Source organism: Trachemys scripta, chromosome 1, assembly GCF_013100865.1.
Source record: "Trachemys scripta elegans isolate TJP31775 chromosome 1, CAS_Tse_1.0, whole genome shotgun sequence".
Lineage (NCBI taxonomy): Eukaryota > Metazoa > Chordata > Testudines > Emydidae > Trachemys > Trachemys scripta.
This window is the reverse complement of record NC_048298.1, coordinates 260,111,681-260,129,672: the sequence shown is the minus strand read 5'-3', so window position 1 is coordinate 260,129,672 and position 17,992 is coordinate 260,111,681. Positions and strand designations below refer to the sequence as shown.

At 38.2% G+C, this 17,992-nt stretch overlaps 1 protein-coding gene across 1 annotated transcript; it reads right to left on the bottom strand.

The window, feature by feature from the left end:
• Positions 1 to 7,890: 7,890 nt before the first annotated feature.
• On the bottom strand, positions 7,891 to 15,325 carry SLITRK6 (SLIT and NTRK like family member 6). Its single transcript, XM_034758275.1, has 2 exons — positions 14,735 to 15,325; positions 7,891 to 11,343 (listed from the first exon to the last, which is right to left on the bottom strand). Exon 2 carries the CDS (start codon positions 11,326 to 11,328, stop codon positions 8,806 to 8,808), a length of 2,523 nt encoding a protein of 840 aa, XP_034614166.1. The 5' UTR covers positions 11,329 to 11,343; positions 14,735 to 15,325; the 3' UTR covers positions 7,891 to 8,805.
• Positions 15,326 to 17,992: the final 2,667 nt, after the last annotated feature.

Sequence of the window (17,992 nt, the reverse complement as noted above, 5' to 3'; positions counted from 1 at the left end):
GATAACAGGCTCTGTGGATATGGGGAAAGCGGTGGATGTGATATATCTGGACTTTAGCAAAGCTTTTGATAGGGTCTCCCACAGTATTCTTGCCAGCAAGTTAAAAAAGTATTGATTGGATAAATGGACTATAAGGTGGATAGAAAGCTGGCTAGATTGTTGGACTCAATGGGTAGCGATCAATGGCTCAATGTCTAGTTGGCAACTAGTATCAAGTGGAGTGCCCCAGGGGTCAGTCCTGGGGCTGGTTTTGTTCAACATCTTTATTAATGATCTGGATTATGGGATTAATTGCACCCTCAGGAAGTTCGCAGATGACACTAAATTGGGGGGAGAAGTAGATATGCTGCAGGGTAGGGATAGGGTCCAGAGTGACCTAGAAAAATTGGAGGATTGGGCCAAAAGAAATCTGATGAGGTTCAATAAGAACAAATGCAGAGTCCTACACTTAGGAAGGAAGAATCCCATGAACCGCTATAGGCTGGGGACTGACTGGCTAAGCAGTTCTGTGAAAAGGACCTGGGGATTACAGTGGACAAGAAGCTGGATATGTGTCAGCAGCGTGCCCTTGTTGCCAAGAAGGCCAACAGCATATTGGGCTGTATTAGTAGGAGCATTGCCATCAGATCAAGGGAAGTGATTATTCCCCTCTATTCAATACTGGTGAGGCCACACCTGGAGTATTGTGTCCAGTTTTGGTTCCCCCACTACAGAAGGGATGTGGATAAATTGGACAGTTTCTAGCAGAGGGCAACAAAAATTATTAGGGGGTTGGGGCACATGACTTATGAGGCACTGCTAAGGGAACTGGGGTTATTTAATCTGCAGAAGAGGCGAGTGAGGGGGGATTTGATAACAGCCTTCAACTACCTGAAGGGGGGTTCCAAAGAGGATGGAGCTAGGCTGTTCTCAGTGGTGGCAGATGACAGAACAAGAAGCAATGATCTCAAGTTGCAGTGGGGGAGGTCTAGGTTGGATATTAGGAAACACTATTTCACTAGGAGAGTGGTGAAGCACTGGAATGGGTTACCTAGGGAGGTAGTGGAATCTCCATCTGTAGAGGCTTTTAAGGCCCAACTTAACAAAGCTTTGGCTGGCATGGTTTAGTTAGTGTTGGGCCTGCTTTGAGCAGGGGATTGGACTAGATGAACTGCTCAGGTCTCTTCCAAGCCTAATATTCTATGATTCTATGATTCTATGAAATGGGAGCACTGATGGTTCTTAGGCCCATGATGTGCAATTATTACAGGACCTACTAAGCATGAGTCAGCCTTAATTATATTACATGACACAGTATAAAGATAGCTATCCTGAGCACAGAATCTCCCGTTGGGGAGTTCTATATTCATGAATGGCTAATGCAGGGGGGGGCAACCTGTGGCTCCGGAGCCACATGCAGCTCTTCAGAAATTAATATGCGGCTCCTTGTCTAGGCACCGACTCTGGGGCTGGAGTTACAGGCGCCAACTTTCCAATGTGCTGGGGGGTGCTCATTGCTCAACCCCTAGCTCTGCCACAGGAACTGCCTCCACTCCACCCCTTCCCGCCTCCTCCCCCAAGCCTCCTGCATGCCACAAAACAGCTGATTGGGAGGTGTGGTGCTGATCGGCAGGGCTGTCGGTGGATGGGAGGCACTGGGAGCCGGGGGGGGAAGGGAGGGAGGGAGCTGATGGGGGGCTGCTGATGTATTAGGGTGGCTCTTTGACAATGTACATTGATAAATTCTGCCTCCTTCTCCGGCTCAGGTTGGCCACCCCAGGCTAATGGATAGGGATTTTTTTTTCAAATGCATCTCTTTTAGTTGTATGTTATTTAAAGATATGTATCTAATCCATGAGACAATTAAAGACTTCATGCCTCGTTCACCACTCCCTAGCCCCTAGAGTAGTCATTTACATATATGCAAAGTGGGTATAAAATGCTATCCTTCTGATTTGTTAATGTTTTACACCCACCTGGAAATCATCAGGTGCAAAGCAGGTGACAGTCAGATTCTTCGTCCATAAATGCATCATATCTCTTCATTCTCAATTTAAATCTGGATCTCAACCTGATGAGAAATAGTGCCACCATGTAAATCTACAGTATCTCGGGTACTGATACTTATCTGAACCTTAGGCCTTTTCTTAATCAGATTCAAGATTAAGCTATTTAATAATATTTAAACCAAAATGTGTATCCCTTATGAAAATGCCATATTAGCTTCGGACTTAAAACAATGTGAAAATGCTGTGCCGGCTCTTATCCAAAACAAAAATTGAGATTTAGTTTTATGAGCTGACAAAACCCAATTTTATTGCTAATTTAAAATGCTAATTTATGGTAACAGTTAAGATGATAGATTTTATCATATATAAGGGGTTCCAGTCCTCTATTTGCTTGAAAATTATCAGAGGTACTTCTGTAATCTAAATGGTAAATTAACTACATCTGCCAGATTTGTAAGATTCCTAAAGCAAATGACCTCAAATACAAACCAATCTAGATAAGTGTATCTGCAATGAGACTAGGCTAAAATAAAGATAAACCAAGATTTGTTATGCAGTTCCCTTCTAAAATAATAATGATAACAAAGCCAAGGCTTCCCTCTCCCCCCATCTTTGTTCCTTCCTAAAAGCACGAATTACAAGTAAGTGGTTTAAAATGTTGACTCGGGCCTGGATGCACAAAAGGAGTTACGTGCCTAAGTTCCAGTTTTGGCTCCAATGCAATGCACAAAACTCCCGCCTAACCCCTGTAGGTGCCTGAATTCACTCAGTACCTAAGTTTTCAGAGTAAAGGTTCCTTCTGCACCTAAATTTCTGCCTCTGGGCATGCATATTTTTGCCTCATTCTGGGCATCTGGGTATCTGTCTCACATCTAAGCCCCAGAGAAATTCACAAACCAGGGAAGAATAGGTGTTTGGCTGCATGATGGATTGGATTTGGTTGGCATGCTTAGAGACCACCTATTGGACTGCGTCCCATTCAAAATTTTGCCTGGGGTGGAAATGGTGGTGGCAGTACTCACCTTATAACTTTTAGCCTGGTGATTAGAGCATTTGCCTGGGATGTGTAAAACCCAGGTTCATTTCACCCCCTCTACGAGAAGTGGAGAAAAATTTCAATAGGCGCCTCCTACCTCTTAGGGGAGTTCTCTAACCACTGAGTAATGGGATATTCTGATGTAGGTTTCCCACAATGTCTCCTGTCGGAGCTGTTCCCCTATGGATAAATAATCAAGTGATTGAAGCAGGGGGAGTGCTCCTACAATCTTCCACCTCTGACGTGGGTGCACTAACCATTGGACCATAGATTCTCTCTCTCTCTCTCTTTCTTTCTGTCTGGCCCATGACTTTTCCACTCTGAATAGGTACTTAAATAGTCACTGGGCCAGACAGAGAGAGAGAGTGTGTGAGAATGATTCTGTAGGCCAGTAGTGAGGGCACCCATGCAGGTCCAGTCCCCCTGCTCCAATCACTCTTTCATTATTTATCCAGAGTACAACAGCTTCACCGGCAGAGATTGAGGAGCCACACATCAGACTATGCCATAGTTCAGTGATCACTTGAATAAGAGGTGAGAGATTTGTATTCAAATTCTTTCTCTTTGGGCAGAAGGGGTGAATTGAAGCTAGGTTTCCCAGACCCCAGGCAAGTTCTCTAACCAGTGGGATAAATGTTATAAGGCAAGCAGTGGCCTCCACCTCCTGCTTCTTTCCAAACAGCATAGGTGCCTTACTCCAAAGAGGATTCCTGCCTGTGAATCATAAGCAGATATAGATGCCTCCCTCCATCCTGGTCTTAAGCACCTATCTCTCTGAGGAGGCAGAATTAGTACACTGCCCTGCTGTCAGCACCTCCCACTGGCTAGCTTACGCTGGCTTTTCAGGATTGCAGTCTATGGTGCCTATCTCTCCCCATTCATTGTATAGGAGCCTAACTCGGGCTTTGTGAATTGCAGTGATTTTCCACATGCCTAAATGTAAGGTGTTGTGATGCTCAGCATAACTTCTTTTGTGAATCCAAGTTTCTGGCACTTCTGTATTGCAACACAAACCCTAGGTGCACATTTCAGGAGTTGTATCATGCATATATATTTGCACCCTATTCTTGAGTGACCCTATGAAAAGAAGTCATTTCAACTAAAGAACAATTGTCCATCACATCATACCATCAAGAACCTGAACAATATATGATGTTTTCATTCCTTTCTTGTTCTTGAGGTTAACTGGTTTCTATCAAGTTGTGGCTGTTTCAGAAATTGCTCTGTTATATTAAAAAGCCAAGGCTGACTGTTAGCAGATGAGCAGGAAAGAGAATGTCATGCTGTATCTTTTCAGTATGGCAATTAACTTCCCAGTATTGATTCCAGTGGGTAGCTAATGTTATCGTCAATTTCTGATTCAGAGCAAGAAGGATTTAACATCTGTTACTGGGGCATGATCAAGAGTATCACAAACCTAGAGCACCATTAAGGGACAAATCCTTTGAAGCAGCACACAGCCTCAGTAGCTGATCCCTCTTCTCTGCCCCTAGTCCACCCTGATGGAACCACACAGTGAGCCCTCACAGACCTGCAAGGAATGTACAAACCTCGTGGAGCCTCTCCAAACTCTGCAAATTCCTGTATACTGGGACAACAAAAGGGGAAATAAAAAAGTGATGCCTCTTTAGAGAATGTCACATTCTATCTCGTCATCTTGAAGGCAAATGTTTCCCCACCCGATAATGGTGTGTTTAGCATCTCTACAAGACTAGCAAGTCATGTTGGTGTGCATGAGAAAGTGCATTGTGATTAATTTTCCTCATTTCACTATTATTTTCCCCTCTGAAACATTAGTTTTCTCTGTAGGAAATGCCTCTCTCCATTCATATACCAGGAAGTCCTCTGGCACAGACGTTTGGCCTTCCCAGTCAGCCTCATCTCTTCATTTTCTCATTCTTCCCAGGTAACAGATCTCTAGGTAGGTGTCACACAACACCTGCTGTTATGGAAGGATCAATTTTTGGCTTTTATTTCATGTAGAGGTAGGCCTTGCCAAATCCTCAGATTGCTATCATACCAAACACCGCTGATCTTGGGGAAAGCTTGGTTTCAGGTCTGGAACTTGTGGCTTGGATACATTCCTGTAAAAAGTGTGAACTCATATTCAGTTTGGAAATCCCTTACAAAAAAGGTCAAGCAACCACGTTAAAAGAGAAGAATGGATTGAAAATATTTGATCAGTCACATTCAATGAGCCACTAGACTAACAGTAATTTTATGGTTGAGTCTTTTCTGTTCAGAAGCTTGCAGGGACATCATTGTAGGTAATATATGCGTGTGCCATTATTTAAGAGGCTGTCAGGACACCTGTAGTAGGAAGAAAAGGGAAGAAAACATGAATTTGATTTTTATGTATGTTAAAAGATAAGAGGCAGATTAAAATAAGTATCTGCAAGAGACTGATGTAAGCTGTGTTTCTTGAGAGAACAGGCCCCTCTTGTTATTTAATACATTTTGTGTGCCAAACTGTCAGAAAAAAAATAACAGTGTCAGGTGCCTTGAGGTGCCCTAACAACATAACACTTATATACCTGCCAACTGCACCAATATGTCTGCAGATGTACTGTTCTTGCACTCAATTATTAACTACAGAACTGACATGAGAAAAAATGAATCCACTTTGTTTCAGACTGTCAGATATGCTGCACTTTCTAGCCTCCAATGTGTTGTCTCAGTGAAACATACATAAACCATTTAACTTTGCCTGCCTCGTGTGGAGGAGAACATGCCACAACAAGAGGACACTCCATCAGACCCCATCCAATTCCCCAGAAGAGATGCATTTCTGATTGCTGTGATGGAAACATTCCAGAGAATCTTCAGGCACAGGTTTTTCACCTATCATTTTTTTCTAGCTAGTTTTGTATTTATTTATTTGTTTTTAATCAGGAAGGGTTGTGGATGACATATGCTTTACTCCAGTGATCCTTGGATGCTACAACAGCTACGTGGGGCCATTACACACCTCTCTAAATGAGCGCATCTCTGAGGCTGCCCTAATTTATGCAGGGATTGAACTAGCCCCCAGCAGACCTAGGCAGGGAGGAAGATCAAAGTTAGTCTAAAGCTCCCCTCCCCCCAGCTGTGGTGAGTGGAGCACTGACACAACTGAGTATCTGAGTTGCCATGACATAAATTGTACTCAACATTTTTCTGATGCTTTCAGTCTACAGTGAAAGAGCCTATTTTCCAGCATAGTTGTCCTCCACATTCTGCTAAGAAATCTTTAGCAGCTAAATAAAGTGTCATCTATGCATGTGGCACTTGTCTGTAGTCTGAAAGCATTTCCCTCAAACAGAAGCCTCAGGGCCTGATTCTCCACTGCTCTGCACCATAGCAATCAGAAGGCAGCATTATACACCCACGTTGCACTGGTGTAAATGACCATATAAGGGCAGAGAAGAATTAGGCCCAATTTGTTCCTTATTGCTTCTTTCCCTCCCCTCCCCTCACCCCTGCTCTGACTTTGAAATCTCTGATAGTCCGGAGGTTTGATGGAAAAATATGAGTGTGAGGGAACTAATCCACCTATTCAAACTTATTTTTTAATAGAGTACTATATATCTAGGCCCTGATCCAAAGTCCACAAAAGTCAATTCCATAAAGTTCATTAGATTTTTAATCAGACCCTTAATGATATTATTACAGCTATCAGTACCTCTTACTACAATATGTTTTGTGACAGAATTTAGTTGTCAGTTTTCTATAATGATTTCTTTTGAGTGAAATGATGATAATATGACTGTAGCTGTAGTCTAACCAATCACTGTTCCTCACTCTCCTAGAACGCACTGTGGATGAACCTAAACTATGATAGGTTTTAGTCATAGCCAGAGCAAACAGCACTTATTGTCTGGCTACTGCAGTTTGATTCTTGGGAGCCAACTAGTTTTACTGTCATGGCAACATGATGATATCAACAAAATGTTGTTACGGAAGTTTGATCAGATAACAGAAAGGATACAGGGCCAGATCCTCGCCTTGTGTAAATCTGTATAGTACCACTGAAGTCAATAGCACTATGCAAACTTAAGAGCCAAGAAAATATAGTTTTCTATCGGATATTGCGTTCCTTCAGAAACTCATATATAAGAAATGTGGAGAACTCACAGCTAGGCAAGAAAACTGCAGTAGGATAAATTAAAGGAAAGGAATCTTTTTTATTTATGTATTTATTTATTTGGCTCTGAATTTATCAAGTCTACAGTTGTTAGTTTTAATCATTATATTTAGAAATCTATTAATTGATTCAGCCTTTCAATAGCTGTGCAATTGGAAATCAGAAAAAAAAAAATTCATGTGTAGTTGATTTACAAAAGATTTGTTTAAAAAGGAGGAGAAATGCAAGTCAGATTTTCAGTTTGGCACTGTGTCAGCCGTGCACAGAAACTGAATGGCCTTATTGCACAGTGAACAAGATGCTTCTGTCCACATGACAACAGAGAGAAGCTTCGTGTTTGACTCCTGAACAGATCTAAACTTGTGCATGCAGGTCTTGCTGTCTTGCTCTTTTTTAAAAAAGACTTTTAAGAAAATGACATTTTTTTTAAAAAAAAAGCTTTATTTCCATTTTTGTTTATAGTGAGCAGTTTTGATTTGCTTGAAAGGCACCCAAGAATTATTTCTTGTTGTGAACTGAAAAAGAATACAAAACTGTACAGAATAAATAGTTAATATAAATCTAGCTAGACTTTGTTGTAAAATAAAGCTGCAGGGCTCCACACTCTAAGCCACTTTTACCTCTTAACAGGAGAAGTGTCTTTTTGCTGTTAATGTGTAGCAAAATGTAGAGAATTGATACAAACAACAACAAAATATTCCCCCCCCCCCAATATCTGGAAGTTACTGGCCATAGTGTACTTATTTCTGTATTTCAGCCAGGAATATTCAAAGCCGCCACAGGAGCCAGTCATATAAAAGAAATCAAACTCATTAGGTGCACTAATGTATTTACAGCTGATTCTCAGTAGCTTTCAGAATTGCCCTGGCTTATGAGTTGAAACACCAGTGATGCACAACATTTTATAGCAGCAGAACAAGAGAAGATTGTCCAAATTTGAGTAAAACAGTCAGATAGGGAAAGTAGCAGAAAGCTTTGTTGATATCTCTTAAAGTGTTGGTAATTATCTTTATACATATATTTTCCATCCACATACTGTAATAATATGATAAATTAAGTCCCACGTAAAAGATACTTAAATGTTTGCAGGCACTGGATGCCTATACAATTAAATATCTTTTTTTTCTTTTTTTTTTCTTTTTAACTGACATTTAATATGACAAAGCTTCATTTCCTTTTGTATTTATTATAAGGGTATGGTAAGTGCAGTTGTAGACAATGTTCACATATGTAGTGCATGTACTAATACCTAACCAATACATATTAACCTTTATAACTATATAATCATGTACTTAAAAATGTAGTCCAATTAAATTGAGAGAAAAGAAAGAAATACAAATAACATAAAAGGTTTATCCTAGGTTAGGTACAGAATGGGGAGTGCCATACAGACCTTTTAACACCCCACCTCCCCCAAGGAATATGGCAGTCTTCCTCCCACAGTTCAATCACACAGAGATCATGTTTCAATTGGGGTAAGACATATTGCCTGCAAACTTCCGCATGGCTTCCCACAGTGATCCCTGAGTTTTTTGTTAGGATTACTGCTGTGCTTTAGTCCTGATGGATGATACATTATTATAAGGCACTTTTATTTACAATGTTCTGACTTAATATAGAATTACAGATTTTCTGTCCCAGTCCAAAGTTATATCATTTTATGTTTGCTGTTCCAGAACTTCCAGGTAGTCTGGCTCAGCATGTAAGTTAGCTTTGAGCTCAAAATACTCATTTTTAGTCTGCTCAAGCAAAACCTTTCTTGGTCTGGAGTACATTAATGTCTCCATTAACTTTAGCTCCTCATGTGTTCCAGGATAATGTACTTCCATGTCAGGCTGGAGCTGGACAATATTTTTCCTTAGATACTCAGTGATCCCTAGCTGCTGGAGTTCTCTTTCTTTCTCAAGAATGTTTCTGTATAAGGAGCTGGCATCCTGAAAGGTCAGAAATTCAGCTGATTGGTCTGTACATTTGTATTTGACATTTGAACCTGTGAGAGGAGAATTGTTCTCTCTTTCCAGAAGATTTCTGCGGAGATGTCTGGAGTCATTCATATCCTTTTCATTTCCTTCCTCCTGTTGTTCTGTCTGTTTGGGGCTGAAGGATGGACTTCGATAAACTTGAACCATGGGACTGATCATGCGTTGCTCATAGAGAGTTGGTGCTGGACGCTCAGTTGTGTGGTGTGTTGTTTTGTGACCATACATGCTGTACTGGAGATGAACTGGGCTACTGTCCCTCATGTGTTCATCTGCCTGTTTCTTTTTGTGTCTTCTCCGCCGATGCAGAACAAGGACAACTATTCCTGCTGCACAAAATACAATCGTAATAAACACAATTAGGAGCCCTAGGATTAAAACAGAAAGTGGGACAGCATCTGTAAGTGATCGAAGAATAGTGTCTGCAGTATTGGTGGTTGTAGAAGAAGTTGTCACAACTATAAAGCTAGCATGGGTTGGCAGGGCTGGGCTATTTATTAGTCCTGGGCATAAGACTTCACTGTTCAGAGATTTCAATTCTTTTTTTGCTAGGTGCCCTGGGGATTTACAGAAAATGTCACCCATCATGATGTTCTTACTCAACTTTTGTATCCATTGCTGCAGCCCAACTGAATCACAAGTACAGTCCCAAGGGTTGTCCTCAAGTTCAATTTGTACCAACAAATCCAGTTCATCCAAGACAGTGCTCACAGGCAAATGGGTAAACTGGTTTGTTTTAAGGTTTAGCCTGGCTAGTGGCACCCCTGAGAAAACATGGGGTGGTAAAGTTTGAAGAAGGTTGTTGTTTAAATATAACACCTTAAGTTTTGGCATCATGTTAAATGTCCCTGGCAAAACTTCCTTGATGGCATTGTATTCAAGATACAAATACTCAAGGTGCTGAAGACCAAGGAAGAGACTCTGACTTAACTTTGTAAGATGATTGCCATTTAGATATAGCTTCTGCAATCTTGTTAGATTCATAAATGATCCTTCTTCAAGGATTTCAATACGATTGTTTCCCAAGTGAAGCATTTCCAGGCTAGCATAGTCCACCAGATCTGATTTCAGCAATGTTTGAATAATGTTTCCAGCTAGAATAAGCTTTCTAGGGTTTGGAGGAGGGGGACCTAAATCAGACAAGCTTTCAATATTTCGCTCCTGGCAGTGAATTAGAACTCCTGACAGGATATGGCTGGTGCAGTGACAGGGTACAGGACAGTATATTCCTGGAAGCTGAGTAGCTGGCTTTGTGGCATGAAGCACTAAACCTGGTTCCTTGGTAGGAGCTTTCAGGACAGGGATCACCTTGGCTGGTAGGTGGCTATCACTTATAGAGGTGGTTACTACCAAGGGCAAGGACCCTGAAGGATCTTCAAGTTCATTTATAGGGTGAGTGGGACAGAGCAATTCTTTTTTTAATCTTCTTAGGATGCTGCCTTTGATAACTGGAGGGCTGTTGCACACAACATCACCTATTATAGACTGGGGAGGCATGTTTTCAAGCCATATCTTCAGCTGCAGTAAGTCACAATTACAGGCCCATTTGTTGTCTTCCAGCTGAAGGTCCAGTATTCGACCAATATGCTCTAAAAAGCCAACATATGGCAGTGTCTGTAACTGGTTTCCACGAAGATCTAAGTGGGTCAACGGTACAAAGCGAAATATGTTAGAAGGGAGAAACTCAATGGCATTGTCATTTAAAATAAGCACTTTAAGTCTGTTGAGTTTGCTAAAGGCACTTGCTTCAATCACGGTGATGAAATTGTTGTCTGCTTGAAGAAACTCCAGATTTTCAAGTCCCTGAAAAGTATCCTCTTTAAGTATTTCTAATGAATTGTGATTGATATGAAGTTGCTTAAGAAGACTGAGACCATTAAAAGCTCCAGGTTCAATATCTGCAATATTATTAAATCCAACATGTAGTGAGATAGCATTGATGAGGCCAGCAAAATCATTCATGTGTAACGTGGTCAAGCCATTGTTCAGCAGATTAAGATGGAAAGGCTGTGATGGTGGGACATTTATTTGTGATAACATTTTGATACCTCTTTCTTCACAGTTTATAATCAAGATATCATCCTTTTCTTCACAAGAACACAGATTTTCACAAGATCCTCTCGCTGAAGACAAAGAAGTCTGAGATTGTAGTAAATCCGAGGCAACCACAACTGAACATAACATAAAAATCCAGAGCTTCATTGTTGCCAGTAGGTCCTGTAAAATAAAAATGAATTGAGTTTATCATTTCAGATTTGAAAAAAAAAAAATACTTGAAAGTTCCCCAAACTTACCTAAAAAATTTATCCTTAAAAAAAGATATTGTGTTCTATCAAATATTTTAGTGATTCTTTAAGAAATGCAACACATGATTAGTTCTAACCATTAAATATAGCATGAAGGTCATAACACAGAAGCACTTCAGTATTTTTATGTTGCAACAACACAGCATGCAGGGCTCATGAAAATTATGTTCTTATTTATGGAGTGCCATATATGTACATGGTGCTTTGTAGGAAAACAAACAAGCAAACCAAAAGACATTTTCACCTTTGATAGGCATGCAGTGTTGCAGTTTTTAGGAAATTGCAACAGATAGATATTAACAGTCTATATGACTGAACAGTTTCATAATAAACCAATCTCGGTTCAGTTCCAACAATCTATTATCTGTCAAATGTTTATTCAGCCAGCATGTGGAGGGCTTTTTCTTTGCCTGTTTCTGCAACTTATCTGTAAATTGAAATGGAACTTCCTCTGCAATGCTAATACCCCAAAATTGAGAACAATTAGTGATTTTTCCCTTTGTTTAAATATGTATGTGCTGTATTTATATTTTAAATATAGCTGTGGGTAGATACACATACACACCCTACCCACACATTCATATCTTTAGGGAGATTATACATGAACATGTTTTATTGATATATGTATAATATATTTGTGCATTCAATATGTAAACTAAGTTTACTAGCAATAAAAGAATAAGAGTGAAGTATAAATAGAAAGAAATAGGTTGGCAATATACAATATATTGAATTGGACATTTTTCCTCTTAATAATTAATATTAGTATCATTCTAAAATGCACACAGCAAGAGATTTGTCATTAACAATTAGCAATGATGGATGACATCATCTGCACTGTGTAATTTAAGCTATTACTTTGCAAACCATTGGTCTCAAACTTTAGGATGCATGAAAAATGTATCAGAACTGTCCAACTATTAAATCAGGAACAGAAACTGGTGAACATTATATATTTTCAATTAAGTATCTGTTTGGCACAGGTCTCACTGAGATGAGATTAGTTTGTTACTGTTCATATGAGGGTTCTGTGTATTTCTTTTTTTATAGTAAGGTTGTCTTATTACCAAAGAGCAAAGATATTTATTTTTGCATTAGATGAAGTCACATGTCTGTTTACAATCTATTATTAAAGTAAATACTTCCACATTTGCAACAAGAAAAGGATGATTTGAAACACATTTCATGCAAGAATTTCCCTTCACTGCACTATTTATTCCAGAACTGAACAATATTGCTTGAAGAAACCTGTGTCATAAAGGTCACTTGATCTTTTTAAGTGAGCTATTGAAACAGGCTTTGGAGTGCAGAATGTCATCACACAATTAACCAGCAGAATTGCTGCTTTATGAGGAAGTTGAAATATTCTATGTAATTATGCTTATGGACATTCTCAGAATTTGGTCATGTATTTTGGCATCACATCAGCAATTATAATTTAAATGCATATCTTATTCGTACTGCACTACTCATTCAGACTTCAGTTAGTCTTCTCATCTAGACTTCTTTTGCAACTTGATGAGAGGACTTCCAGAGGAGGAACTCAGATACCATCCTTGTGAATGCTACTGAAATGCTTATAAGTCAGTAAGCACTAGTTTGTGCACATTGAGTAATACCTTTTTCCACAGTTGTCCCATTGATTTCAGTGGAGAAAGGTGCTTCCCACCATGAGTAAAGGTGACAGAATCTGTTACTAAACTTATTTGATTCATGCATCTTTTTCAGTAGAAACAAAACATATTTTGCTGGATCACAGAGTAGTTCTTGAACATAGTCTATTCTAGTTAGCTGGTTAAATTTAACTTGCATAGTGTCTGAGCCTCTGGTTTTCCATAAAGTATTGGGAAAGACACAATATGCAGAAATCTTATTCCAAAGTATTCAGATTAATGCCAGCATGATATTGTGTTAAAGAAAACTGTATTCATTCACTAGCATTCTTTTCAGTAACCTAAGGTGAAAAATGAAGCTTCTGGTAACAATTACCCATAACAAACCTATTGTTTTGCTAATTAGCCTTTATTTTCTGTAACTAGTTTCTGTATAAGGACACAAGCATAGTTGTGCATTGTTTTTAAATTGTAGTTTTTATGAGGGCCCAGAGCAAAATTAAGTGAAATAAATCAAAATATATTAATCTGAAATGCATGTTGCATTTTAATACATATTGCAAAAATGATTTTTTTTAAATGAAAGACCTCTCATCATTTTTTTAAAGATGAAAGTAAGAACATTTGTAACCAATTGGAAAACATTCCTATTTTAATCATTATCATACTTTTTTGGGTAACGTTGCAAAAATTCTCTCTCTCTCTCTCTTTCTCTCATGCGCACACACACACACACACACACACAAACACACACAGTAGAAAGACACTGGGAACTTCTAAATATTTTGTAAGTATTGGGTGAGAACTGATTGGCATTTCTTTTTAAATTTTCAGTCTGTGCACGCGGAGCAAGTAAATCTAGCCTTAAATGGGCTCCACTCTTCTTTTAAAATAGCAAATACTTTTATGTAACAGATAATTAACATTGTGTTGAAAGAACTCACAGTAAAGATTGAATATACATTTCATTTTAAAATACTTGACTAATTATTATCCTGTTTCATTTAGTGAAGTGTTATAAGAAATGTCAGGTGGTAACTTAGTTTTAATAACTGCTTACCGTAATTGTTCTTTCACAGTTTTTATTAAAAAAGACTAGTGAATTCCAGAGTCTTTCCTACCAGGCAAATTTGCAGCATATATAGAAGTAGTGAGTTATGAGTCCCTTAAGGCAAATTTGCAATATGCTTGAGAAGCAATGAAATAATAAAATCTTCTTTTAAAAAAATTAGTGTCTTTTTTATTTGATCTTACTCTTAATACAAATATGTGTAAAGTGAGTGATGAAGTATTCCAAAGCCTCAGGTTAAGCAAGGGGAATATGCAGTGTATAAAATCCTTCAAGCCTGCTTGTTAATTCTGGATACAAGCACAGCTGGATGATGTATTTTAAGAGTAACGTCATACTTCAGAAAAGCACTTCTTTAATCCATGCTACAGTGCATGTTACAATCTAAAACTACTCTCTCTTTGCCTGCTGAGCAACTACATTTATTGAAAACTGTTCAGTGAAAAAGGTACCCAGAAAAATGCTTGAAATATCAGTGGGTAAATCTATACAGATTTCTATCATTTAACTGTAAAGTTAACCAAAGTAATACAGGAAAATAAAATCAATTGGTGCTAAACAGACAGAGAAAAAATGAGGAAATTCACTTCAGATAATTAGCTAACTGGAAGCTTTCTTACCTGTACAGAGGCAACACTCCCTGACACGATCAATAATGCACAATTTGAGTAGATGTTCACATGCAATTCAGGTTCTCTTTAAAAAAAAAAGTACACTTTCTTCCAAATTTTCACTTTGCTGCAAGCTTTTGTACAGCTCCAGCTGCCTTAAGCTAAAAGTCCATGTCAAAAAACTAAGTATAGAGCATTTCACTGGAATAATAATAATAATAATAATACATAAAATCTCTCAGGCAGAGTGCACTCTAGACCATCCTGAAAGCAGTTGTCCCTTTTCCTCAATTAAAATTCACAGCATACTTCCCATCTATGCTGACTTTTCTGCATATAGTTAACCATTTGCAAGCTTTTGGATGCTGTAAATAAACAAGATGTTCAGCAGAGCTTAAACTGATCCCTCTTGGTTTGTTAGATTTTTAGATCCAAGCTGCTTCTGCTTCTGTGTTCTCTCTCTTCTTTCTAGTCTTTCTTGTTACCTCAGTTTGTTATTAGTCAGATTGCCAGGGGCTGGGAGGTAGGCGTAAATAAAAAGACTTCTTGGCTTTTGACTCAGCCTTTAAGCCCTTCCCCTTCCCCATCAGAGAGCTTTAATCTGCCAGTGTCATTTAATGCAAGATACAGCTCCACCTTGGGACAGCTCAGCTCCACCTCCTCCTGCAATTTGTCTCACCTCCTCTTTTTCCTTTTCTAATTGAACCTTCTGAAAATAAAATCCAGCTAAATCTTCTGTAGATCACTTAAGATCTATTAATGGCTGATTTTGCAAGACAATAAATCTCTGCCACAGCTCCTGCAGCTTTTTCTGTTTGCAGACATACAGTAAATGTATGTCTTTCTGATATATATTTTAAATGCTGAAAATACCCCCAAACCAAATGCATGTTTCCCACCCAACAATAGCTATCATAAGGAAAAATCTTATCTTCCTCTGGAACAAAATGCCTGTGATAATCATATGAAGGATTTATAAAAGTGTAAAGCTGCACATTAGATCTTTACTCCAATTCACACAATGTGGTGGGTTAAATAGTTGAGAGAGGCGTGTGTGTGTCTGTGTGTCTGTGTGTCTGTGTGTATACAGTGGCTTTAGAGATTTTACTTTTGCAGCAAAAGAATTTTATGGTACATTGATGTTTATCTTCATAGAGTGATTGCAGTGAGTGCACTTTAAAAATTCCCCTCCTTCTCTAGTGGAGAGAGTTTCAGCTTGATTTTAATTGACTGTTTTCCAGATGTTAGGATAATATATTGGTATTAATGTACATGGTGTTGTATTCTTTTTGGCATGAAACGATGTGTTTACAAAAAAATGACTTTTTTTTCTTTAAATCAAGCTAATATTGAGATAATATTTACATTTGTGTTCTAAACATGTAATTATTAATAATTGTTTATTACGTGGAAGAATACAAGGATTGTATGTCCCAGAATTATCAGCCAGATTCTGACATCCTTATTCATGCTGAGTATTGCATTACTCTATGAGTAGCCTTATTGACTTTGTAAGGGCTATTTGTGGAGTCAAGTACTATGCCATGTGACTAGGATTATCAGAATCTTGTCCAGTTTTTGTAAGTGTACATTAATTTTATGTTCAGCATAGTAGTTCTTAATTATTTCATTCCCTACATATAAAATACTGTTAATTTTTTTAAAAAAAATGTTTCAGAATAATTAGAGATAAATAATTCATCACAAATAATGTATTCAATAGACTTTAATCCTTTTTTCTGCTTACAGAATATCCATAAACTGATCTCACTTTATGCAAATGTATGTCTTACTTGACAACATTTGACAAACATTTTGAGAACCTTATTTAAATCACTAGATTGATTGAAAATGATTTTCTGTGAATATACCAGGGTCCTTGACTAGTTGTAACTGGTCAAACAAGTTAATGATATTATTTCTGAGTTGCATTCCTGGTATGAATACTTGTGCATAAAAACATTAATGTTTGTTTTTTGATTGTTCAAGACAGTAAAACAAATAAAAGTGTTCACAGAAATCAACCACATTAATTTAAAAATTAGGCAGAGTAATCATGGAATGTTTGTGTAGTCTCTGCCAGTTCTAAAATTAATGGGCCAGTTCAGCCATGCCAGTTGGCTTTGTAAAAATATTGCCATTGATTCCTTCCCCCCTCCCCTCCAAAAAAAAAATTAAGATTTATTACCTGGTAAGTGATTTGTATTAACTAAGGTCTTGCTCTTGCAACTGCTTCTGAATGGACAGACCCCTGAACTTATGTGGCGGTCAAGGTCTACTGATGTATTGGTTGCAGTAAAATTTAAGTATTTCCCTATGTCTCTGTTATCTAGTAATCAAAGAAAATAATTACAACTAATGTGACTAGTGATCCTGCACTCGGGTATATGTTGATGAATTCCTATGTCAATACAGAAGTCCATTGACTTCAGTGGGATTCTATGCAGTTGCAAATATCTGACCATATAGTTCCGACCACAGGACAGCATCTGAACACCTAATTTTAATTTATATAATTTAAGTTAACAAAAGGTCTAAATGAGAGAGGATAAAATCGATTGTCTTGCAAGAAAAAATTACCTGTCCCAAGAAACTTAATTTTTAAAGCACCTAATTGCAAAATGTAATTGAGAGATGCTCTCCCTAAACAGAGCTGCTCTTCAAACATTCACCTTATCAATCACTTTGACTGTTCTAAAGTTTGTAAAGCTGCACTAAAATATCCACAACTGTCAGCCTCATTTATTTCCCAAAGGGCCTAAAGGTTTTATGGCACTCACTGCTTTTCACAAAGTACAGTATCTTCTCCATATTAGAAATAAGTACACAATATCCTTCTTACCATACATACATTCTATGTATTTTTTTTCCAGGGCCAGATAATTCTCTCCATTATTATATGTACACATAAATAGGTAAGCTATAATACCTGGAGAGGTCCAACTTCAATCCATGAAAACAGGGATATCCAGAATTAAGGCCTTTTATTTCATTCTTTGCCCAGCTGTTATGAGTCATTCTTAGTTATATCATATGTTGTATGTGACACTGCACATTGACAGCTGCTAGATTTAGGCATTTCATATAAGTTTAATAAAACATTACTTGACTCTGAATTGCATGATTTGTGAATTTCAATATCATCAAAATATGGCAGATCTGAATTTCAATATCATCAAAATATGGCAGAAGTTCAGCTGGGATTCTCTATTTCCCTCTTAATTCTCTGTTACTTAATGGTACCCTCACTCCAATTTCACAAATATT